Source organism: Myotis lucifugus, unplaced genomic scaffold (assembly GCF_000147115.1).
Source record: "Myotis lucifugus unplaced genomic scaffold, Myoluc2.0 scaffold_66, whole genome shotgun sequence".
In the NCBI taxonomy this organism is placed as follows: domain Eukaryota; kingdom Metazoa; phylum Chordata; class Mammalia; order Chiroptera; family Vespertilionidae; genus Myotis; species Myotis lucifugus.
The window spans coordinates 4,805,897-4,831,708 of NW_005871114.1; the positions used below are offsets into that span (position 1 = coordinate 4,805,897).

A 25,812-nucleotide genomic window follows, 5' to 3' on the forward strand; every position below is an offset into this window, starting at 1 on the left:
CAGTCGCTCTGGGCTCCCAGGCACCATAGACACGAGACGCCCTAGAAGGAAAGACTGGGGCCGCGTTAGTCGAGGGGAGACAGGAAGGAACAGCTGCAGGGAAGGCGGACCCCAGGCAGTCCTAGCGCAGCCGGGAGGCATCTTTGCTGAAACTCAGAGACACCGATCCAGGCCGGAGCCCAGGGGGGCCGGCGCCCGGCCCCAGGCGAGGGGTAACTAGACTCGATCCTGGCGAGCGTCGAGGCCCACTGCCCAGGGGCCGCGCCTTCCCCAGCCTGAGAGAACCCTCCCTGGTCGGCGCCCTCCTTGGAGTAACGGTGGCACGAGCTGTTGCCCGGGGCGTCTCTGGCTCTTGGGAGAGCGTGCCCTGGGGTTCTGGGGCAGCTCCAAGGAGAGGGATCCACGGCCCTTAGCTGCGTCCCAGTGGAGTAAGGACGACTAGACTTCAGGTGCTCCGGACTCTTGGCCGCCCCAGCCCGTTTCATTTTGGGGGTTCCCGCCCGGACTCAGCCTCTTCCGGCAGGAATCAGGGAGAGCCTGGGTGACAGGGCTCCAGGCAAAAACTGTGCCGTCTTCTCCGACCCATGTCCCGTCTCCCTGGGTCCTAGGGGATCGCAGCTGCGCGCAGCCCCACTTTTCCGTTTTGCACGTGTTTTCCATTGAAGCTGTGCCGCTACCCGGTGTGGCCTCGGCTCTGTGCAGCTCCACTCGCCTGCGGGGCAAGGGGGCATTTCTTGATTGACGCCCTCCTGCGGTCGTCACACCTCGCGGTGAGCAGTTTCAGCTAAGGTCCTCCATTAATCGTAGAAATGAAAAGGCTTCCCAGCTTTTTCTATGGAGATTTTATTTAATTATTTATTTACGTCTTGGAATTATTTCTCCAGCCGCGGCGGGACTGCTGTAGGAAGAAGCGTGGACTGGAAGCCAGACGCACCTAGTTGGAGTTTCACTCCGCACATTTTTGTCCTAGTAACTACTGTGTGCCAGCAGTGAGCAAGACAGATGTGGTTCTTGTCCTCACCGAGGCAGGAACCAAGTTTTCATACAGTGACTTACGATGTGCCATGAAGTAGAAGTGCCTCGTGATCTGAAACCTTGTAATCAGGGGGCATCAGCTAGTTGGAGAAGGAGGCATGGAAGTGATGTTTGAAGAATGAGTAGTTATCCAAGAGCCTATAGAGCAGTGGTTCTCAACCTTCCTAATGCCGCGACCCTTTAACACAGTTCCTCATGTTGTGGTGACCCCCAACCATAAAATTATTTTCGTTGCTACTTCATAACTGTAATTTTGCTACTGTTATGAATCGTAATATAAGTATCTGATATGCAGGATGTATTTTCATTGTTACAAATGGAACATAATTAAAGCATAGTGATTAATCACAAAAACAATATGTAATTATATATGTGTTTTCCTATGGTCTTAGGCGACCCCTGTGAAAGGGTCGTTTGACCCCCAAAGGGGTCGCGACCCACAGGTTGAGAACCGCTGCTATAGAGGGATGAATAGTTGCCAATGCACCTAGTCAAGTCACCCTCCCCCAGCTTTTCTCATCTGAAAATTTAAGACTTGGCCTAGCCCGGCCAGTGTGGCTCAGTAATTGAGTGTCGACCTGTGAACCAGGATGCCAGCTAACCATTCCCAGAGTTGCTGGCTCCATCCCCAGTGGGGGGCATTCGGAAGGCAGCCGACTGATGATTCTCTCTCATCACTGACAATTCTATCTCTCTGTCCCTCTCTCTTTCTCTCTGAAAGCAATAAAAATATATATTTTTAAAAAGACTTAGCCTAAAGGTTCTGAATCTTTTTGGGTTGGGATCGTAGACATCTTTCAGAATCTGAGGACAGACAAGAGCTACAAGTATAGACAAATGCAGTGAGTGTAATATGCTATCATTGGAGTTAAAACTTTGGGAGAGAGTATGAATATTTATCTGTGCCTTTGCTTTATTATATAAACTCTTTGGGAGGATATACAAAAAACTAATATTATTGTCGATGAAGAGAGAGGTGGAGTTGGAGGGAGTCTGTGCTGTATACTTCATGAATATTTGGGGAATTGAAGGATGTGGATGTGTGATCTATTCATAGCAAAGTAGGTCCTGGAAGAAGTGGCTGATTCTAAGTCTGGGGCAGGAAAAGTAGGAGGTGCACTGGAGCATCTCCTGCCAGAAACTGCAGAGAGAAACCAGGAACCGCCTTGAAGTGTCTTCATTGGCCAAATATGGGGTGATTGAAGCATCAAAAACACATTCTGGATTATAACACATTGACTATAACAGTTCATGGTATCTGAGTGATGGTGTAGCTGAAAGAATACCAGCTAACAAATGTAGGAAGATTGAAAAAAAATCAGAAAATGTAATAATTCATTCAAGAAAGAGTCATCATTAATCACCAAAAGCATTGAATGAAACATTGTTGAGGATGAGGATTTTCACAAGGTTTCATAGTATCACCCCAATTGATTGGCTTCTGGATTAAAAAGGAAAACCTCTACAAAAGGCATTTTGGGAGCAAATAGGCAAAAACTGAATATGAATTGTATGTTAGGTGACATTATTAATATTCACACCCTAGCTGGTATGCTCAGTGGTTAGGGCATCAGCCCTTGGACTGAAGGGTTGGGAGTTCAATTCAGGTCAAGGGCACGTACCTCCATTGCAGGCTCAATCCTTCGCCCCCTGGCCATGTTCAGGAGGCAACCAGTCGATGTGTCTCTCACATCGATATTTCTCTCTCTGTCTCTCCCCCTCCCTCCACTCTCTCTAAAAAATATATTAATGGAAAAAATATCCTTGGGTGAGGATTAACAACAACAAAAATTAATATTCACTGTGTTAGTAGTGATATTAGTATTGTGGGTAAATGTTTTTATTCTTGGGAGGTGCAAGCATACTATTTAGAGGTGAAGTGTTATCATATCTGCAACTTCCTTTCAAATAATTCAATACACACACATATATATGCCCTCAGATATGTGTCTATAAAGAGGGGAATAATGTTAAAAAATGAAAACTTTCACTTTCTTAAGGTAAAAATTATTTGAATTATTTATTGAGTCTGCATACAAGTTCAGGTGGTATATTGTCCCTGGGAACCATTTGTGGAAGGCTGTTTGTGGATCACTGGTGCCTCTGTAGTCTGGTCTGATATTGTGCCCTCTCCACCAGTCATAACTCTCATCACATGGCCTGATAGAGAATTCAGGCAGGTGCTGGGAGATTAAAGAAGTAGCATGTGCACTTCTGTGCACCAAGGACAGACACAGAATTGGGGGACAAAGAAAAGACAGTTATTATCTGAAGCTCAAAGGTGCCTTCAAAAGTTATGTTTAGGCCTGGCAGGTGTGCCTCAGTGGTTGAGCTTGGACCTATGAACCAGGAGCTCTCTGCTCAATTCCAGGTCAGGGCAAATGCCTGGGTTGTGGGCTTCCCGCAAAGGAGGCAGTTGATCAATGATTCTTTCTCATTATTGAAGTTTCTTTTTCTTCTTCTTTTTTTTTAACTGTTGAAAGTATTACAGATTTCCTGTTTGTTTGTTTGTTTGTTTGTTTTTCCCATTGACCCCCTCCACTCCACACCCGCCCCTCCCAGGCCTTCACCACTCTATTGTCTGTGCCCATGGGCTATGCCTATCCTATATCATAAAAGGTTAATATGTATAGGATATTACATTGTCCCCTCGACCGGGAGTTCAACCAGGACTTTGACCAGGGGGTGGGGCCGGCTGGCCAACTGCCTGTGGCCCCGGCCAGCCCGATCGGCCCCAATCGGGGCGGGCCAGCCAGACTCCACCAGTGCACGAATTTGTGCACTGGGCCTCTTGTATGCATATAAGTTCCCTGGTTAATCACTCCCCACTCACCCCCCAATCCCTGCCTTCCCTCTGAAATCCATCAGTCTGTTCCATGCTTCTATGTCTCTGGATCTACTTTGTTCATCAGTTTATTTTGCTCATTAGATTCCACATATGAGTGAGATTATGTGATACTTATCTTTCTCTGACTGGCTTATTTCACTTAGCATAGTGCTCTCCAGGTCCATCCATGCTGTTGCAAATGGTAAGAGTTCTTTCTTTTTTACAGCTGCATAGTATTCCATTGGATAGATGTACCACATATTTTTTTATCCACTCATCTACTGGTGGACACTTGGACTGTTTCCAAATCTTAGCCATTGTAAATTGCACTGCTATGAACATAGGGGTGCATATATTCTTTCCGATTGGTGTTTCTGGTTTCTTAGGATATATTTCTAGAAGGGGGGGGTCATTGGGTCAAATGGGAGTTCCATTTTTAGTTTTTTGAGGAAACTCCATACTGTTCTCCACAGTGTCTGCACCAGTCTGCATTCCCACCAGCAATGTACTAGGATTCCTTTTCTCAACATCCTTGCTCATCATTGATGTTTCTATCTCTTTCTTCCTCTCCCTTCCTCTCTGAGATCAGTTAAAAAGTATTTTTTTAAATTATGTTTGGGTTTTCAATGATTTGAACTCAGATAACTGTGATTATTATTCTCTCACAAAATGTTTCTCCCTCGTCTTTGTTTTTCTGCCCCTTCCATCTATCGAGTAATTGCGATTATAACAATTCATTTAATGCCTGTACTCGTCAGCCTTCATTCTCCATCTTCAAAAATAGTATGGATTGCCCTAGCCTGTTTGGCTCAGTGGATAGAGTGTCGGCCTTCGAACTGAAAGGTCCCAGGTTCGATTCCGGTCAAGGGCACATGCCCAGGTTGTGGGCTCGATCCCCAGTGGGGGACTTGCAAGAGGCAGTCGATCCATGATTCTCTCTCATCAGGGATGTTTCTATCTCTCTCTCCCTCTCCCTTCCTCTCTGAAATCAATAAAAATGTATTTTAAAAAATAGTATGGATTTATAATTTGTTCTGTGTATGACTCAGCCATCAAAAAGATATAACTCTACAAAGCTTAAAAAATAAATAGGAAATGCCAGGGAAATTATCAGTAATTAGGAAAAGGAAGTATCATCCCTTTCTTTTATTTAGCCACAGACTCTGTGATGTGAATGGAGATCTTAAAAGGCATTGGTATAACATTCCATCTCAGCTACATAATCCTCACTAGCAAATTGAAGCACTTAATTCTCTTAAGCTATATAACACTACCTCTTCTAAATCCAATCGTCAGATCCATGTTCATTTTGCTATAGTTAAAAAAAAAATTACAACCACATTTGTGAATGTCACATTTATTGAACTACATAATTTTTAATATCACTTGTGTAGGTTTTATAGTTTGTTTTATTGTTTTAAAAGTCATTTGGGGCTCTAAAAGAACAAGATTTTTCCAAAGTTGTCCTTATAATTTTTTTCACACAGTCAGAACCAATAAAACAAAACTGTTGTAGCTATTTAATTCAAAATCTCTTGGAGTTTCAATATTTTTTCTCTGCTGGATACTAAAACCAATAAAGCTACATGAGATTTTAATTATATTCTGAATTAAACAAGACTCACTCCAAAAATTTGGCACCATTTATTTTAGCCACTGCTATTCTGCAAGAGACCAAACTTTGTAAGAAGAGAAGGTGGTTCTCACCTCTAATTTATCTGCTAGGAACTTAGGTAAATTTTTTGCAACTTATTTTCAACAATTAAATATACACAGAGGAAAAAGCATCAATGATTGAACTATAACAATTGGTTCTATTTTTACTTACACTAAAATTTTTATTATCTTCAGCTTTTGAAATGACTAAATCATTTATTTAATCACATATCAAACTATTGTATTACATTTTATTTAAAATTTGACAAAATGTAACTTATTAGTGGGGGGTTTAGGGCTCTACTAACTTAACAAAATGCTAATATGACCAAAGAAAATGTCTCATTCATGTCATGAATGAAATCAGAGCTCTGAACAATAGTCACCATGATGTCACTTCAGTGATGGCCACATCTTACATACTACAGTGTCTCTTGCATCATATCATAGTGCGAGTGAATTTCACTGACCATGGAGCTTTAGGTGGGGTTTATGATAGTTATTTGCTCAACTTAAAAAGTCTGGAAGTCAGTAATAGAAAGACAGAGAACCTAATTTTTTTAACTGGCAAAAGATCTGAATAGATGTTTCTCCAAAGAAGATACACAGGGGACTGATAAGCACATGAAAAAGATGTTCAACATCATTAGTCATCAGAGAAATGCAAATCAAAACCGCAACAAGGTACCACTTCATACCCACTAAGATAGTTATAATCATTTAAAAAAAAAAAACAGAAACTGACAAATGTTGGTAAGGATATGGAAATTTAGAACCCTCATACATTGCGATGGCAATGTAAAATGAAGGAGCTACTTTGGAAAACAATCTGGCAGTTCCTGAAGAGGTTAAACATCAAATTACCACATGACCCAGTAATTCCTCTCCTGGGTATATACCCAGGAAATGAAAATATATGTCTACACAAAAACTTGCACACAGATGTTCATAGCAGAATTATTCATAAAAACCAAAAAGTGGAAGCAACCCAAATGTCCATCAACTGATGAATGGATAGGTAAAATGTGGTATATGCAAGCAATGGAATACTATTTGATAACTAGTAACCTGGTGCACGAATTCGTGCACATTGAAAGAAAATTAATTAGAAGAAATATCACTATTCGCCCTTTCTCTATAATAGAAGTGTCAACCAAATTCATGATTGACAATGACAGATCGAAACACACACATGCGATTGGCACCAGCAAGAGCTTTGTAGAGCTTTGTAGGTATCGCGCATGCACGAGTCAACTTAGCCTTTTATAGGTATAGACTAAACTTACTTAATTAGACCTGCTTTCTGATTTAGCTAAACTTTTTCCAGCCCAGTGAAACACCCCAACTTCTCTTTCAGGTAATTGTCAGCAACACAGCAATAAATATCAACACGAAGCAGATTATTATTGTAGATCACGCAGGGAGAACAAAGGGTAAACTATTTCACTGCAGCAGTGTTTGACTATATTGTGCACAGTGAGAAAACCTGAAGTCATTTTCAAGGTCCACCATTTCTTCTTTTCAGTTGGATCAAGTTTCTAAACTTTCTAAATCTCTGTTTTCTGGCTAATGAAAAGAAAATAGGATTCCACCGAGTCTCCTATCTACCTACTCCAGGACTTCTGTGAGGATCAAATGAGATGAGGCACGGGAAAACACTTCACAGACATTTGGTTACAGTGTGAAATGTTTCCACCTGGCTATAAAGCAAGTTGTGTTCCTGGGCTGGAGAAACTGCAAGGAGGCTCGTCGCCAGGGAGAGGAAGCTGGGCGTTACTACGTGATGTCATTACCTGGATGGACACTTAGCATATTAGCCATATATATATATGAAAGAACACACCCTGGCCGGTGTGACTCAGTTGGTTGGACATTGTCCCATGCACAGTAAGGTTGCTGGTTTGATTCCCAAACAGGGCACACGCCAAGGTAGGGGGCGTGCAGGAGGCAGCCAATCATTGTTTTGTTCTCACATCGTTGTTTCTCTCTCTCTCCCTCCCTCTCTCTCTAAAAATCAATTTTTAAAAAGTTTTTTTTAAAGAAAACAAGGAATAAAGTACTAAGACATGCGACAGTATGGATGAACTTTGAAAATATTATGCTGAGTGAAAGAAGACAGACACAATAGACCATATATATTTGATGACTGCATTTATATGAAATGTCCAGAATAGGCAAATCTATAAGAGACAGAAAGTAGATTAGTGGTTGCCTAGAGCTATGGAAGTTGGGAATAAATGGAGGCATATACCACTGTATATTTCCTTCTAGGTACTGTTTATCGACATCCCATATGTTTTGGTATGTTGTGTATTTGTTTTCATTCACCTCAAAGTATTTTCTAACTTCTCTTGTGACTTCTTTGATCATTGGTTATTTAGTAGTGTGTTGTCTAATTTGCCCATATTTGTAAATTTCTCAAATGTCCTTCTGTTACTGATTTCTAATTTCATTCCATTGTAGCTGCGAAACAAACTTCAGTACAACTTCAGTCCTTTTCAATTGATTGAGATTTGTTTTATGATCTAACACAGTGATTTTCAGCCAGTGTGCCACTGCGCACTGGTGTGCCGCCAGAATTTTTAAAACATGCAATACCTGACCTCTTTGCCCTAAGATTGTCAAATAAAAACAATGGCAACAGCCAATACAACAATAGCCATCTGGTGTGAATGAGTAAACTTAAACCTATTTTTTTTTTCTTTTGTGACTATTTTTTTTCTTACCAGATCAGCTTCGATTTGTTGTTTCACTTAAATATGCATTCATTGGCTGTTTCTTGTATGTGCCCTGGTACCCTGACCAGGGAGCAAACCTGTAACCTTGGTGCAACAGGACAATGCTCCAACCAACTGAGCTACCCAGTCAGGGTTCTCTCTTTTTACATTTATTAACATTTATTTTATGCTGAATTTACTCCTGGGCCATAAGGTTTTGTTTCTTCAGTTTCTTCTGGGATATCTTTTTCTTCCACATAGCCTCCTCGTCTTGGTTTAGGAACAATCTCCTCCTTTCAATAGGAATCATCTCAGTGTGGCAGGGAGAGCTCATGTATGGGTTAATCTGTAACTTCGGTGCCACATCTTGGGAGCTTTCATTTAACATTTATTTACCTCGATGTGCTCAATGACCAGAGAATCTACATCTAAACCCCTAAGTTCAGCATCACTCTTTGCATTTTTAAGCAAGTGCAGCAAAAATTCAGCACTCTTTTTGGGCCGCCAACCCTGAGCTCAGCCCCACTGTTTGGCCAGGGCACACCTACCAACTCCACTGTTGTGACAACAGGATGGCACACAATGCTTCTGTAAAGTCCATCCTTCAGATACTTGGTGGCTTTTGGGATATGCTTACCATTGATGGCTTGTGCAGTTTCACAAGTGTCCTTAAAGCAAACACAAAGATTTGAACCTCTTGATTTGCATGATTTTGTGGGGTTTTCTGGATCAAGTGAATAGCAAGCCATTTTCAGAGATCACCTCAGGCTGCTGCTGATGAGAAGAGCTACTAGGTTATTTTTTAAAGGAGTGTAAACAGCTGTGTTTTATTTTATGGGCACATGATGTATACATTTTTATTTTTTCCTCTTTTTGGTATTTTTATTTTGTTTTATTTTTAGGGTTTTTTTTATTTTTTTATAATAGCCAGAGACACAAACTGTGTCTTTTTTAAAAATATATTTTATTGATTTTTTTACAGAGAGAAAGGGAGAGGGATAGAGAGTTAGAAACATTGATGAGAGAGAAACATCAATTCAGCTGCCTCCTGCACGCCCCCTACTGGGGATGTGCCCGCAACCAAGGTATATGCCCTTGACCGGAATCGAACCTGGGACCCTTCAGTCCGCAGACCGACGCTCTATCCACTAAGGCAAACCAGTTAGGGCTTTAGGGTATTTTTAAATTGTAGCATTTAAGAACTATTTTCTCTTTATTAATTAATTCTACCTACAATATTGATGCCTCTGTGATTCAATTACTTCTTCTCCAATAGATGATAGGAATCCCTTTTTATTGTGAATACCTTTTATTTTTAGGTCAAATCACATAATAGAAAAATGAATAATTTTAAGGCTATTTTGGTGGTCATTGTGCCATGTATACAAATATTGAATCACATGTTGTACACTTGAAACTTACATGGTATATGTCCATTATACCTCAATTAAAATTTTTTAATGAATCCATTTAAAGTACACAATTCAGTGGCATTTCGTGTACTCACAATGTTGTACAACCACCCCACCTATCTAGTGCCAACAAATTTCCAACATCCCCAAAGAAAACACCATACTCATTAAGCAGTCGGCCCCTTTCCCCACTTCAAACAGCTTTCGCAAATACCAACCTGTTTCTATGAATTTGTTTATTCTGGATATTCCATTTAAACGGAAGCATACAATATATAAACTTTTGCCTCGCACTTCTTTAATCTTAGCATTTTATTTTCAAGGTTCATCCTCATAGTTAGTAGCATGTATCCATACTTCATTTTTATGGCTGAGTAATAATCCCTTGTATTTACCACCTTTTGTTTACCCATTCATACGTTGATGAGCACTAAGGCTGTTAATACCATTTGACTTGTGAGAGTGCTGCTATGAACATTTGTGTACAAATATTTGTGTGGAGGAATTTTTTCCTTTCTCTTGGGTAGACACATAGGAGTGGAATTGTTGGGTCATATGGTGATTGTTTCACTTTTTTTAGGAACCACCAAGCTTTTCCACAGTGGCTGATCCATTTTACATTCCCAACATTGTACAAGGTTCCTGTTGTAAACTTCAACACTTTATTTTTTCACTATAGCTATCCTTGTGGATGTAAAATGGTATCTCATTGTGGTTTTGATTGGCGTTATCCTGATTACCCCGTTGCTGTTTACAAGATTCTGTCTTCAGCTTCTGACAGTCTGATTATAATGTCTTGTTGTGGGTCTCTGAGTTTATTCGATTCAGTTTGATTTGTTGAGCTGCTGGGATGTGTAGATTCAAGTGGTTTAAGAAATTTGAGAAGTTTGCAGCCATTATTTCTTCAAGTGTTCTTTTTGTCCCTTTCTCTCCTCTCCTTTGATACTCCCCTTTTTGCAAATGTCGGTATGCTTCATTGTGCTCCATAGATCTCCTGGGCTCTATTTGGTTTTCCTTCATACTTTTCTCTTTCTGCTACTCCAACTAGACATTTTCAATTGACCTAGCTTCAAGTTTATTGGCTCACATCTATTGGAAACCTCTAGTGACTTCTTTCTTTTCAGTTAGACCTTGCAGCTCCAAATTAATTTGCATGGTGTTTTTTAAAAGATTTTTTATTGATTTTCTAGAGAGAGAAGGAAGAGGGAGAGAAACGTTGTTGCGAGATCATCAATTGGCTGCCTCCCACATGCCCCCTACCGGGGGATCAGGCCTTCAACCTGGGTATGTATCCAGACCGGAAACTTTCTGTGCACATAGGATGCCCAACCAACGGAGCCACACTGGCCAAAGCTTGTATGGTTTTTAAAAATTTATTTATTGATGTCCTCTATTTGTTCTCCTGGATTCCCTTTAACTCTATGAGCATATTTGAGTCAGTTGACTTAAAGTCCAATGTTTGTGTTTCCATAGGGATGGTTTATGTAATTTCTTCTTTGAATGGGCCACACTTTGTTTCTTTGCATGTTTCTTAGTTTTGGGTTGAAAATAAAACATTTTGAAAATTATAATGTGGTAACTCTGGAAATCGGTTTTTTCATGCCTAGGGTTTTTGTTGCTTACTGTGAGCTGTAGCAATTTGTTTAGTGACTTTTGCAAACTTTTTTTGTGTGTGTGTGTAAAGTCTCAATTCTTTGACTTATGTAGTCTCTGAAGTCTCTTCCTTTTGCTTGTGTTCAGCTAGTTGTTGACAGAGATTTTCTTAAATGCCAGTAGCCTAAAAAATTACTAAAACAAGCCCTGGTGTGGCTCACTATATAGAGCATCAGCCTGTGGACTGAAGGGTCCTGGGTTCTATTCTGGTCGAGGGCACTTGCCTGGGTTGCGGGCTCAATCCCCAGAAGGGGGCGTGCAGGAGGCAGCCGATCAATTATTCTCATCATTGATGTTTCTCTCTTCCTCTCCCTTCCTCTGAAATCAATAAAAAATATTTTTTTAAATTACTAAAACAAGAATCTTTTAAAAAGAAAAAGATCCTCACAGTCTTTGCCTATTGGCTGTGTCGGAGCACACCTTCAAACGCCTACGCAGGCCATTTTAATCTGCCTTAGTTATCACTTACTGCTTGTACTGATCGTAAGTATCAGGCAGCAGTAAAAGCTTAGGGTCTTTCTCATGCTTGCAACTTGGCCCGAACGTAAAGGGCTTTCCAACTCCCCAGCATACTGGTACAATGGTTTTTGACTGGCCTACTTTCCTTTAATAAATTATCCCTATTTTTTCCTCAAGATGTTGGCACTTTACTTCAACTGTAATCCTTTGCCCCAGGAGGCAGCAGGTTGTTCATTTGCCCTACAATATTTTAAAGAAATGCCTGCCACTCCCCCCCCACCCCACCCCACCCCACCCCCACCCCCAAGTTCTGAGTTAGATGAAACGAAGGAAAGTGCCTTGCTTCCCTCCTACAGGAGGCGCCAGATAGGTTAGAACAATTTTTTTTAGATTATCGTATCTGCTTCCTTGGGACCAGGAACCAAGGTGTCACTCCGAAAACACGGGCTGCTGTCTTATCTTCAAGACCACCCAGAGCTGGGTAAGGGATGGAACAAGGGCATGTAAAAGGCTAAAAAGCTTGCCTAGTTTTTAGCTTGCCTTTTTCTTGACTCAGCATTTTTTGGTTGCTGTAAATGTTCCCAGAATTCTGACAAAGTTGTTTCTGAATGTTTGGGTTGGGTTTTTTTTTTACCTCTAAGGTGGAAGGGGTCCTTGAAGCTATCTATTTTTGCCAATGGTTATTTTTTGACATGGCACATGTAACTTTGTAGAGCTAATTTAAGACTCTGGATGTTTAAATTCTCCAGATATTTATTTTTGCTTCTGTCAGGTAATTAAACTAGTTGCATCAGCATTCCTAGATAACTTTAACATAGTCAGGGAATGAGAACTTAGCTGGACGTCAGGCCCTGTGAGAACCAATCTATTTCTCATTATTCCTGCACCACGGTGTAGCCCTGTGGAGTGGAACTACAGCCTGGGGTTTTACCAAGGCCCTTCTTCCTCGGTAGTTTCTGTACAGAAGTTTATTTTAGAAATTTTAATACAATTTGCTTAACTCTGAAAATATACCCATTGCCAAATAAGAAATAATGGGGCAAGCAAGGTAACGGAGAAACCAAATTTACTAATCATGGATTTACTGAGAGCAATTTATTTTATTAGATATTATCCATAGCTTGTGTTGACATCTGATTTTGTAGAGAAATATCATTTTCATAAAGATAGCACCTCTGAAAGATAAATTTATTCCTCGAAATAGCCCGTTTTCTAATTCTCCAATAGGATTTGGCTTTATTTAGCTATCAAAGTCAAACCTCTCTAAATTTATACTTAACCTGGGCACAAAATTCACTGTGCATGAAGCAGTTCCCCCTTACCTGCAGGGGAAACATTCCACCACCCCCAGTGGATGCCCTGAAACGGAATCTAATCAACTTCAACTCTGGCAGAAATGCGGTAGCAGCTTCATCAGCAGACACAGCCTCTCAAGTAATTTTTACATCTTCCAGTCCAAAACCTATTCCTGAATGTGTAACCATCCCTGGTTTCCAGTAAATAGCTTGGTGTTATTCATTTCAGAAGATACCTTAGAGTTCGTATAGGCTCGATGTTTTCTGAAACATTTGCTGTTCATGTCTTCAACCCACAAATTTAATGCCTTTTCCATCTTAACTACGCACTTATCAAACACTGTCTGTGGCCATAACTTTTGCAGTTTTTGAGGTAAAGCAAAACTAGCACAAATTTCTCTTTCCTTCTTTACAATTTCACAGATAGAAAATTTGTAACCATAGATCTTAGCAACCTCAGAATATTTTTTTTCTTATTATGTTGAGAACTTCCAACTTTTCACTTAACAGCTTCTCTTTAGCATATCCAAATTGCCAGCATCAGTACTCTTACATCTTGAGGACATTAAATAAGGGTTACTCGAAAACAAGCACTGCTACATTGCAGCAATCTGATTGTGGACACCACTACTGGATATGCTGGACAAAGACCATTCACACCCCAAGTGGGATGGAATAGGGCGGCGCAAGATTTCCCCATGCTACTCAGAAAGGCGCACAATTTAAAAATTTATGAATTGTTTATTTCTTAAATTTTCCATTTAATATTTTCAGACCATGGGTAACTGTGAATGAAACCACAGAAGCAAAACCGTGGATAAGGAGGGACTAATTAATTTTTTTCTAAGTGTTCTGGTTCTTCATGTTGAAATATCTCAACTTCCAGAAATTTGGTTGCCAGAAAAAAATTATCAAAGCTCTTCTAAAGATTAAGATTTCAATAGAAAAAAAATACACATATGCACATTTTATTATATACAAAGAACAAGTTTTATCAGGTAAACAAAAGAATACAAATTATAGTCATAATTAATAGCTTCAAAAAGCCCTTAAACTACTGTGACTTTCTGTGTAAGACACAGGCATTAAAATGGGGTCACACAGTCATTAATCAGAGATTTAGGTAGTTCTCCCATAACAGCAATCTATATTCTAAAGAAGCTGGATTTTTATGAACTCAGTGGAGGCTCATGTGTGAGGCCTCATAAAGGAATTAAATGCTTGCCTGTCTAGGGGGTAATGAAGTAAACAACTGAAAGGACCTCCTTGGGTTATGTTTATTGTTGACAGTGATTTCAGAGATAACCATAAAAAGTACTGAAGATAGCAAGGTAAAATTCTGGCTATCTCATAATAAATGGATACCAATCTGGAGCTCTACAAATGGTTTATTGACAAATAAAATGGGAGAAAGTGAACTTAAGAAGGCAGGATGGCAAAGTCTAAGGAAGGAGGCAAGCAAATATAGACATAATTCAATCATAGTAAAAAAATAAAAAATAAAAGAAAGGAGATGATCCTTCCCAAGACCAAGCATTGGTGATAATTACCGTTCAAGCCTAGAAGAATAGTGCAGCTCCTATATATTTGCTAATTAGTAATAGACAAAAATATTTTTCATTTGTTATAAAAGGACAATTTTATATCCAAAGCTAGAAATACATGTTTACTCAATGAAAATCCCAAATGAAACCCACTTAATACACAGTGAACTACAGAATAACAGAAAAAATGGGAACACATTAAATTCAACTTAATTTACAATATTGCCTTGATATTTTCTATTTGTTTTTAATCTATACACAAGGCTCAAGGTTCTGGAGTTACGGGTTTTATTTTTCATTTTTATTAAAAATAAAATTTAAAACCCTCGAGTTAACTAAAGATTTATCTGGGCTCGTAGAGGTAATCTGCTCTTTGTAACAGATTGTTCAGTAGTTTCTTCTACTTTAGACCTCTCCACTGGATTAATGCCTCTGTTTTCTTTGTCTTTTCCATATGATTTTTTATGCTGTAGATTTAAGGGGATAAATTAAGTCAATATAAAGTTAACATTTGATACATATTAGCTATACTCTTATTTTCAAAATTCTATGGATTATAGCAAAGAAATTAAGTGTGGAGAACTTCCAAAAAGACTCAGCACAAATTTGAACTAACAATCTGTCTGGCAAGTAGAAATGAATGCCTGCTTCATCTTACCACCAATGGAAGGAGTGGAGAGAAATATTAATTTTCTATATGATACTCCAAAGCCTAGTCACAGATTTTACTGTAGAATAGTGATTCTCAACAGGGAGCAATTTTGCCCCTCCTCCCTCACCCTAGGGGACAGTTCCTAATGCCTGAAGGCATTTTTGGTTGGTAAACTAGGGGGTGCTATTGGCTCCTAATGGGTAAAAGCCAGAAATACTGCTAAACATAAAATACACAGCACAGAGGACCAGCCACCACAACAAAGGACTATCCAGCTCAAAATGTCAATAGTGCTGCTGTGAAGAAATCCTGGGGAAACAAAGATGTGCTATCATGCAAAAAAGGGCAATACTATTTTAAGCAGAGAATCTGATATATGGGCTACCATAACACATTTTTAAAAAAACTTTATTTTATCTTTTATTTAAACTTATTTCATTTGGAGGCGTATATTTCATTGAAATCCTCATACTTGCTTTAAGAGATGGCTGATAATCATTATAGTTCCAGTTATCAATGCTGAGACAAATCGTAAACTATTTTAGAGTTTCAAACCCAGAAAACTAACCTCCACCCCAAAAGAATGCTATCAAGGGGAAAATAATTTCCGGGCTTTAACTAAAGGTCTAAAATCCAATTCCAAATCTTTCCCAGTACTGTAGGGACTTCCTTGCCATAGCTGAACCACTAAGCCTGGTTAAACAGTAATAATGAACAGATTTCCAAACAGTAATTAACTTCTTTTAACTCTCCCCCTTTTCTTAACTTTGTAAGATATAAGAGAGGGTTGAAAAATGGAAAGAAATATAGAGTTCTCTACTAGTAAAGAATAAAACAAAAGAATTTGAGGATGAAACTGCCTTAAGGCAGACAGAGAGGAATTTAATAGAATCTGAGCAAAAAGTTTTATCATCTTAAATTAGGGATGGAGCCCGGCTGGCATGGCTCAGTGGTTGAGCGTCGACCCATGAACCAGGAGGTCAGGATTCAATTCCCAGTCAGGGCACATGCCAGGTTGTGGGCTCGATCCCCTGTGGGGGGCATGCAGAAGGCAGCCAATCAATGATTTTCTCTTATCATTTATATTTCTACTAGTGGCCTGGTGCACGAATTCATGCACAGGTGGGGTCCCTCGGCTTGGAGGGTGATGGGGGCCGATCCGGGCCATCTCGTCCATTCCTAATCGGGGCCAGCTGGCCGGGGGGAGGGACCATGGGAAGTTGGCCGACTGCGGGAGGTTGGCTGCGGGAGCACACTGACCACCGGGGGCAGCTCTTGCATTGAGCGCCTGCCACCTGGTGGTCAGTACATGTTATAGCTACTGGCTGTTCATCCAGTCATAATGGTCGCTTAGGCTTTTATATATATAGATATCTCTCTTCCTCTCCTTTCCTCTCTGAAATCAATTAAAAAATATATTTTTTTTAAAATTAGGGATGGAATCTTCAGACCTTGGTGAAAAGACCTGCAAGTCTATAAGAAGTCTATATACATGTCAGAAGCAGCCCTTCAACTGTAAAACGGAGACATCCATGTCCTATGTAAGGGAGTCCTTACTTCACAGACTGTCTAGGCTCATGTCTTCAAAATAGGTGAAAGGTGCTAGGCAGTTTATAGTGCCATATTCCCAAAAGGGTTTAGAAAGGGGTAAAAGACCTAGCTGGTTTGGCTCAGTGGATAGAGCGTCGGCCTGCAGACCGAAGGGTTTGATTCCGGTCAAAGGCACATACCTCGGTTAGGTTATAGGTACCTCCCAGCCCAGCCCTGGTCAGGGCGTGTGCAGGAGGCAACCAACCGATGTGTTTCTCTCACATCAATATTTCTCTTTGTCTTTCCCTCTCTCTTCCACTTTCTCTAAAAATCAATGGAAAAATATCCTCGGGTGAGAATTAAAAAAAAATAATAAAAGTAAATAAAAGCGGGTAAGAGACATTACAGGATTTAACTGCACAAGATCAAGGCCCACAAGGAGCTCAGGAAACATGGGGGAATTGTTAACATGGCCAAAGCCTCAGCAGAAGAAATCACTAATATAACTCGAGAGGCCTTTGGTCTCTCAGTCTTATAAACCTCATAGCTCTCAAAGTCTGATTATGGGCAGAGAAAGGCTCCAGGACTTCCAGGTCAAAGGTGGAGGGAAGAGAAACAACCACTCTCAGTATCCATTCTGAGTATGTAAGAGGCAGAAAGGGACAGCTGAAGATTACCAACTGAAGATGGAGAATAAGTCAATTTTAGCCTTTATTTATCCTACAGAAAACCCCTGGTACAATGATCTAATTTGTGTAAATAATTTAAATCAGAGAAATTAACAAGCCATTCCAAAGGAATGGCTGAAAATATTTTGCTGTTCGACCTACTAAAAGTAATGCCTTTATGTTGAATAGCAAATGACTGACTTATACCAGATGTGGAAGAGTTATCTGATAGGATATAATCAGGTACCTGGAAAAACGGAACCCCACTACTTGAGGAACAATCCGCACTAGCATTTACAGATGGCTCTTGATTTAAAGGTTCTTCAATCGTGTGCTCCAGAACTGCCTTTTCTTCATTCGAGTCCTAAAATAAGAAGCTGGGTAGGTGATTAAGTCCAAGGGCTTAAAAATCTTCCCAAAAGTAAAGGCAGTTTTCTTCTTTGAAAATAACACAATAGCTCTGGCTTGCTCAGTGGTTAGAGCGTTGGCCCACCGACCAAAGGGTCACAGGTTCGATTCCCTGTCAAGGGCACGTACCTTGGTTGCAAGTTCAATCCCCGGTCCCAGTTGAGGCTCTAGCACAGTGGTTCTCAACCTTCCTAATGCCGCGACCCTTTAATACAGTTCCTCATGTTGTGGTGACCCCCAACCATAAAATTATTTTCGTTACTACTTCATAACTGTAATTTTGCTACTGTTATGATGATTAATCACAAAAACAATATGTAATTATATATGTGTTTTCCGATAGTCTTGGGAGACCCCTGTGAAAGGGTCGTTCAACCCCCAAAGGGGTCGCCACCCACAGGTTGAAAACAGATGCTCTAGCAGGAGGCAATCAATCAATGTTTCTCCGCGCCCCACCCCTGCCCCGCCCCTTCCCCTCTACTCTCTCTTAAAAAAAAAAGAAAATCAATGGAAAAAATATCCTCACACCTTGGGTAAGGATTAAAAAACAAAAAACAGCCAAAACCAGTTTGGCTCAGTAGATAGAGCATCAGCCTGCGGACTGAAAGGTCCCAGGTTCGATTCCGGTCGGGGGCATGTACCTGGGTTGCGGGCAAATCCCCAGTAGGAGATGTGCAGGAGGCAGCTGATCGATGTTTCTCTCTCATCGATGTTTCTGACTCTCTATCTCTCTCCCTTCCTCTCTGTAAAAAATATATTTAAAAAAAACACACACAAAAAAACAAAAGACAAAACAAAACAATATCCACTGTATAAGTTAACCCTCAACAAAATTAGTAGAAAGCTCACAAAATAATGAAAATAATCCCTAATGCTTTCATATAGAGAAGTACCTAAAATAAAATGTTAAAAGTGGTATACTCAGAATACTGGGATTATACTTTCTTTTTATTTTCTTCTTTGTCCCTTTTTGATTTCCCAACTATTCTATAATTAGTATATTTCAGAGCACAGATTGTGGAGCTTGCCTAGATTCTAACTGCAACTCCATCCTTGTGACTTGGAACTATATAATTCTTAGTTTCCTCGCCTACAAAATGGGGACAGTACTAGCACCCACCTCACAGGGTTATTGAGAGAATTATTAACTCAGTAAATATATATGTATAGTGCTTAGAACCATATCTGGCACATAAGCACAACATAAAAAGTAGATATTATATTATCCATTAGTCTAATTATTTTAAAATGTCCAGATTTAATGGTCAGACAACTATTATGAATGAGAGATAGGGTAGGACTGAAAGGAAAAGAATAAAATTCTTCATGTGAAATCAATGACATCAAGAGTTTATGGGAGTTCTAAAATTATGATTCTTTAAATTTTACCTGACTGGTGTCTTCTGGATTGTTTTCTGAACAGCTTAGCATCATTAACAGCTCAGGCTGTTTCCTTTCCAACTGATCAAGGAGCAGTTCACGTGGTTCAGTTCTCACCAGTGTTGATGGGTACAAATAATTTTTCCTCTGTGGTGTTGTTCCTTTAGTAGACAACATTTAAGTGGGAAAAAATTGAAGTGTGGGATGTAAATAAGATTTTTTTTATTAGAAATTATACTAGTCTTGTCACCTGTTAGGCATATATTGCTTACAACTAATAATATTTCCTAACTTGACAACTGATCTTAAATAGACACAATTTGTTTTCAAGATTCAACCTACCCCAAAACATAAAGTTTTTACATCTCTGAGGCTGTTCAAAAGATGTGTTACAGGCTTTGAAAGGAGTCAGAATGTTCTGAGAAATGGCATCATTTTTGGAATAAGAGTAGTTTTCCTAACATGATCACTTTGATAGGGATACTCATTTCACTGTAAATTTGGTGGGAGCTAAATATCAACCAGTTAAATTTCTTTATAATGAACTCATACTCTCATAATTTACATGAGCATTTACCTTTTGGCTTAACATTTATATTCCTAATTTTATTGAAAAAAATATTAAAGGACTCTTGGGGAAAAAATACTTAGTATCAAATACTTTTATAATTGCTTTTTTAAAAAAGCTTTTAAGTATTGATTTAACATAAAATTTACAGAATTTTTAGTAAATTTCCAGGGTAGGCAACCATTACCACAATCCAATGAATAACTCAATTACTCATCCTGTGCTAAATAGCTTGTCAAACTTCCTTCCGTACTGGCTTCCCTGAATCAGTATAGCCTACTGACATTTGCAACCTCTGACCTCCCAAAATGGTGATCCATAAATGCCAATCTAATAGTCCATGACAAAATGAGAGGTACACATAAGAAAATGTAGCCCTGGCCCAATAGCTCAGGTGGTTAGAGCATCGATATGCCAAGGTTTCAGGTTCAATCCTTGGTCTGGGCACATATAAAATTTAACCAATGAATGCATAAATAAGTGGAACAACAAATAAATGTGTTTTTTTCTCTCTCTCTCATTCTTCAAAATAAATTTTAAAAAATAATGAAATATAAAGAGAAAAGAAAAAGGAAATGCACAATGCGGTAAGCTTTGCATTAAAATAGACTTATTTAATTACATTCCTCTGTTGTTTTTTTTAAAAAAGCTTTTATTGACTTTAGAGAGAGAGGAAGGAAGGAGAGAAACAGAAACAGAAACATCAACATTGATTAGCTGCCTTCTGCACACCTCTCATTGGGGACCCAGCCAGCAACCCAGGCATGCGCCCTGACTGGGAAGTGAACTGGTGCCCTCTTGGTGCATGGGTCAACACTTAACCACTGAGCAACACCAGCCAGGCTCTTATTTTTATATGAACAAAAAAAATAGAGGAATATAATTCAATAAATTACAGTTCTAGATAGATGGTTCATTTTGTTTATTTTTAAAATGTCCTCTCTTAAGACAAAGCCAGTTCCCCAAATGTTGGTAAAATTTTGCTGAATTATGATGCCCAAATTTTTAGGAGTATATGTCACCTATATCATTATATCTAACTAGAGGCCTGGTGCATGACATTTGTGCACTTGGGGCGGGGGGGGGGGGGGGGGTCCTCTCAGCCCAGCCTGCGGCCTTTAGCAGTCTGGGAGCCCTCAGGGATGTCCAACTGAAAGCTTTATCAGCTTTCAGTCAGACATCCTTAGCGCTGCTGGGGAGGTGGGAGAGGCTTCCGCCACTGCCGCTATGCTCACTAGCCATCAGCCCAGCTTCTAGCTGAGTGGCACTCCCCCTGTGGGAGTGCACTGGTGGTCAGTGCACGTCATAGCGACTGGTCATTCTGCTGTTTGGTCAATTTGCATATTATCCTTTTATTATATAGGATGCTTAGTTAAAGCTATTTTCGGGTTCTAATATTTCCATATTTGAGTTGATTACATGTGATGGTAAATTCCTATCGGGCTGTGGCAGGATCTAGTTTTCCTGAATGTGTGGCACTGTATAAGCTGAATTCAACTTCAAAAATTTTACCAATTCTATTCCCCTCTTAAAGTACCTGTTGGGATATCCAGTTTCAGATCCTGTTGCAGAAAGCAATTAAGCTTAGTCAAACCAATTTTTATGGTTTCATTAAGTTCTAGATTTTGTGCCATTAATTTTTCTTCGTCAATATTTATCTGACCAAGAAAACTGTTACGGTGGTTCTCATTAACTTCTTTATGTCCACTTAATTTTTCAGTAATCTCTGAACTTGAAGCCTCACAACTTTGGTTTACAACCTGTAAATAATGCAAATGAGCTTTTATTATTAAAATCAAAGTTGTCAGTGTTTTATTCAATACATCTTTCCCCTTACCTTGAAATTTTCTATAAAAAGTTTTAAAAACACATGCAAAAATAGAGAATTAACACCTCTGTATTCACTACCCAGCCTCAACATTTATCAACAAATGGGGTTTTAATCAACAAGATTGGCCATTTACTCCTTTTCCCCTCAGGATTATTTTTGAAGCAGATCCTGTATCATTTCATCCATTTACTTCAGCCTATATCTGTAAGAGTGAAGAGCTTTTCAAGACCATTCTCACACCAAAAAATTTAACACTGATTTCTTTACAGCAAATGTCTAAGCACTGTTCAAATTCACCAGTTGTCACAAGTGTTTTTCACAACTTGTTTGTTTGAATCAGAATTTATCATATTTGGTTGATATGTCTTAAGTAGGTCCTATATAATTTGTCATCCCAACTGAAATATTTTGCAGAGTGAAAGGGCCATTCGTAATAATTTCCGTAGTACAAAAGATGTATAAAAGAGGACCAACCCAGACAAACTAGGACTTAAGCCCTCTAGTCTTCATAATCTTTTGATACAGGTTTCTCCTTCCTCATACTTTTCTCCTTGTAAAATAATTTTTGTTGTTGAAGAAACCAGGTCTTTGCTCTATTGAATATCTCAAATTCTGGATTTGGTCAATTGCATCTCTATGCAATATTTTCATGTTTGTCTGTCCTCTGTAGTTTCTACAAACTAGTTAGACCCAAAGGCTTGATCTAAATTAGGTTTAATTTTTTGGCAAAAATATTTCATAGAGCCGAAACCGGTTTGGCTCAGTGGATGGAGCGTCGGCCTGCGGACCGAAAGGTCCCAGGTTCGATTCCGGTCAAGGGCATGTACCTGGGTTGTGGGCACATCCCCAGTAGGAGATGTGCAGGAGGCAGCTGGTCGATGTTTCTCTCTCATCGATGTTTCTAACTCTCTATCTCTCTCCCTTCCTCTCTGTAAAAAATCAATAAAATATATTTTTTAAAAAAAATATTTCATAGGTAGTACTGAAAGCACATAATACCTGGTTGTATTTTTTACGTTATGATTAATCAGTGGGTTTGGGTGTAGTCACCAAAACATTTTTCTTCATCCATTACCCTGCTAATCCAAGACAGAATTCTTTCGAGAGAGACAGATGGATATGCAATTTTTTCTCTTTATAACCAGTTTTCAGATTAATGCATTGCTTCCCTAGCATGCTCCAAAGAAGACCTATGAATTCATGAGTTTTAATGTATTTGATGTATTTTAATCTATTGTAGAAAACTTTTTATGCTCAAATCACACCATCTTTAAACAGAGGAATTTCATCAGGTTAGCTCCTAAGTCTTTTTGACATAACCCCACTAATCTTTAATAGCTTCCTTATTGTTTGGTATGACAAGATTTCTAGGCTCATTTGGTTCATTTCCTGCTTCAAACCTAAAAACAGCTATTTCTTCATTAGCCCTGGTTCCTTTTAGTGAAAATAACTTATGTAGCTGAAAATACTTAAATTCTTTTACCTAATTCCTAAGATTATTAGTGAAATCCTGTTATTGCACAGAACAAAAAACCAAGCCAACAAAGGGCTCATGCAAGTGTTAAGTTCAAACAAACCTACAAACCTGTCAAGTATCCTCTGAGCAACCAGAACAACACCCTAAATACTTAAAGCTGTAACAGATTTGAATGTACTGAAGAGAAATAAAAGGCATATAGAAGTGGAAGGTATTATACATCAAAAGACAGAGGGCCCTTATCTAAAGGAACTAACAAGTCCAAAAACAAGAATAGCTACAGACCAGACAAACACTAAATAATTTTGAGACCTAGGAGACATATACATGAAACAAGACCATGTATAAGTTATACCAACTATAATATACTTTAAAATGTTGTCATTCATTATATTTTTAATGTCTTTCGTTTTTAAACCAATCCTTAGCCAAGAATATTTAATTTATTGCTCTTTTCCCCAAAGTAGGTTCCAGTTACAAAGTTATTACCTCCAATAAGGTCTGAATTTCCTCTTCCCTTTTATTTAAGCCAGATAGCCACTGCTCAGAAAAGCGAAGTGCGCTTGTGTTCAGAGCCTCACATCTCTGGTCAATGTCTTGAGATGTTATTTCAAGGTTGCTATTGAGTTTATCACAGTGTTTTGCACACTCTTCAACCAACTGTGTACCTTCTTGGTTAAAATGTCTGAGTTCCTGTGATAAGCCATCAAAATCAGCACAAAACTTTGTACTGTGAGAAGTTGTTTTGCTGATTATATCCTTAGATTTCCTATAGGAAAAGAGACCAACATTGTTAAAATGGAAAACTTAGACTCAAAGGATACACAATTTGCCCAAGATCACACAGCTCACAAATGGCATATTTAAACCCGGCAGTCTGGCTCCAGAGCCCTTGTTCCTACTAGTCAGTCGTCCACGCGGGGAGAAGGAATGCTTTGGCCAGTGTCTTTTCACAGCAGACTGGCATCACATCTGCTGTTAAATGACCTTTGAAAATATCTTTTCTCATAAGGCCTTTCTCGGCTCTCCTTCAGATATGATGCTTTACTTGTACCTTTTAGAGTACTAACTATACAATTATCAAAATGAAATCTGTCCACATGTTTTATTTCTCCTACTAGATTATGTTATTGAAGGGCATCTATAGCCTCTAGTCTAGTCCCTAAATGGTCCACAGTCATTGTGTTCATTTGCAGTTTTGCCTTGTTTATGACATAAATCATAAAAATTATAAACTTTATAAAAGTTAACTATAAAGCTTTTTAATAATTAAAAAATGATAGAAAGGGGGTGCTAATATAAGGTGACAAGAAAAGATCTGATTTGGGGTGGTGGGCACACGGTACAAATATAGGTCTTAGAAACCCACACCTAAAACTTGTATGTTCATGTTGACCAATGTCAATTTAATTAATAAATATTAAAAAATAAAGAATAAAAAAATTTAAGCCCATCCAGTGTGGCTAAGTGGTTGAGCGTCGACCTATGTACCAGGATGTCATGGTTCGATTCCCGGTCAGGGCACATGCCCGAGTTTCTGGCTCAATCCCCAATAGGGGGTGTGCAGGAGGCAGCCTGTCAATGATTCTCTCTCATCATTGATGTTTCTATCTCTCTCTCCCTCTTCCTTCCTCTCTGAAATCAATAAAAAAATATTTTTTAAAAAATAATATTGGTGTGTGACAAACTATACACATAGCACAAACGTAACCCTGACATAAACCTAATGTCAGTTAAAATATACATTTAAAATTCATGTGGCTTCCTCTTCTCAGTCAGGTTCTCTTTAATAGTCTTCAAAATCACCATATATCACAAGGGTGGGGAACCTTTTTTCTGCCAAGGGCCACTTGGATATTTATAACATCATTCGAAAGCCATACAAAATTATCGACTTAAAAATTAGCCTGTTATATTTGGTAAAACGTTTAATTAACTCAACCCTAATGCCTTGGGAGGGCCACACCAAATGATTTTGAGGGCCTTATATGGCCCACGGGTTAGATGTTCCCCACCCCTGGCTACAGCACCACAGAATTAAACTGAGGAATGAAAGTTACCGTCTATTACCACTAGATGGTACACCATGTGAGTAAACCAAGTGAGTAGGCAAGTGTGTTAAAAACCAAAGTTCAACCACAGATTAAGTGGAAATGATTGAAAAAAAATGTTTAAGTGGTAAACTTGGAGACTGTCAACACAAATCTATCCCAAGGAATCACAACCTAGTAGGAAGATGAAACTTACTCAGAAGTGACTGCATACTATGACAGTAAATGCCGAAAGCAGGTCTCAAACTTCAGTATACATAAATCTCACCTAGATTCCTGGGCTCTACGCCTGATTAATTCTTTTACATGTACACAATGCCAGGAAGATAGGAAAAATGACTTGCCTAGGCCTTAAAGAAAGTATACCGTAGTTCCCTTCCCTTCCTATTTCAATCCTACTCCTAGTATTTCCTTCAAAGCTATGGAATAAGCCAGAAATCCTAAGTCTAGACAGTAGGAAAACAAAGTTGGGAAACACTTTCTAGATTCAGATTCAAGAACGAAGAGTTCAGAATGGAACATGTACCAACAACAGGACTGAAAAACAGATGATGGGAGCTAGGTAGTAAGACAGGTGCTAGCCAGAACTACAGCAGCTCTGTTCAATAGAAATATAACGTTAAGTCACATATGCCATTAAGAAACTTGT

General features: G+C 39.2%; 1 protein-coding gene across 2 annotated transcripts in view; it reads right to left on the bottom strand.

Moving 5' to 3' along the window:
- Positions 1–14,006: 14,006 nt before the first annotated feature.
- KIF11 (kinesin family member 11) overlaps positions 14,007–25,812 on the bottom strand; it is a 43,056-nt gene continuing 31,250 nt past the window's right edge. The window contains exons 18-23 of one of the 2 annotated variants that reach the window (XR_002829585.1): positions 23,602–23,881; positions 21,342–21,564; positions 19,246–19,397; positions 17,696–17,812; positions 14,317–15,065; positions 14,007–14,199 (exon numbers count right to left, since the gene is read on the bottom strand). Coding sequence is in view for 1 of the 2 variants with exons in the window: in XM_006090027.3 (XP_006090089.1) it covers positions 14,934–15,065; positions 17,696–17,812; positions 19,246–19,397; positions 21,342–21,564; positions 23,602–23,881 (904 nt within the window). In the remaining variant the exon portion in view is untranslated. Of the gene's footprint in view, positions 15,066–17,695; positions 17,813–19,245; positions 19,398–21,341; positions 21,565–23,601; positions 23,882–25,812 lie in introns of both variants that reach the window. The other variant, XM_006090027.3, reaches the window with a different exon arrangement.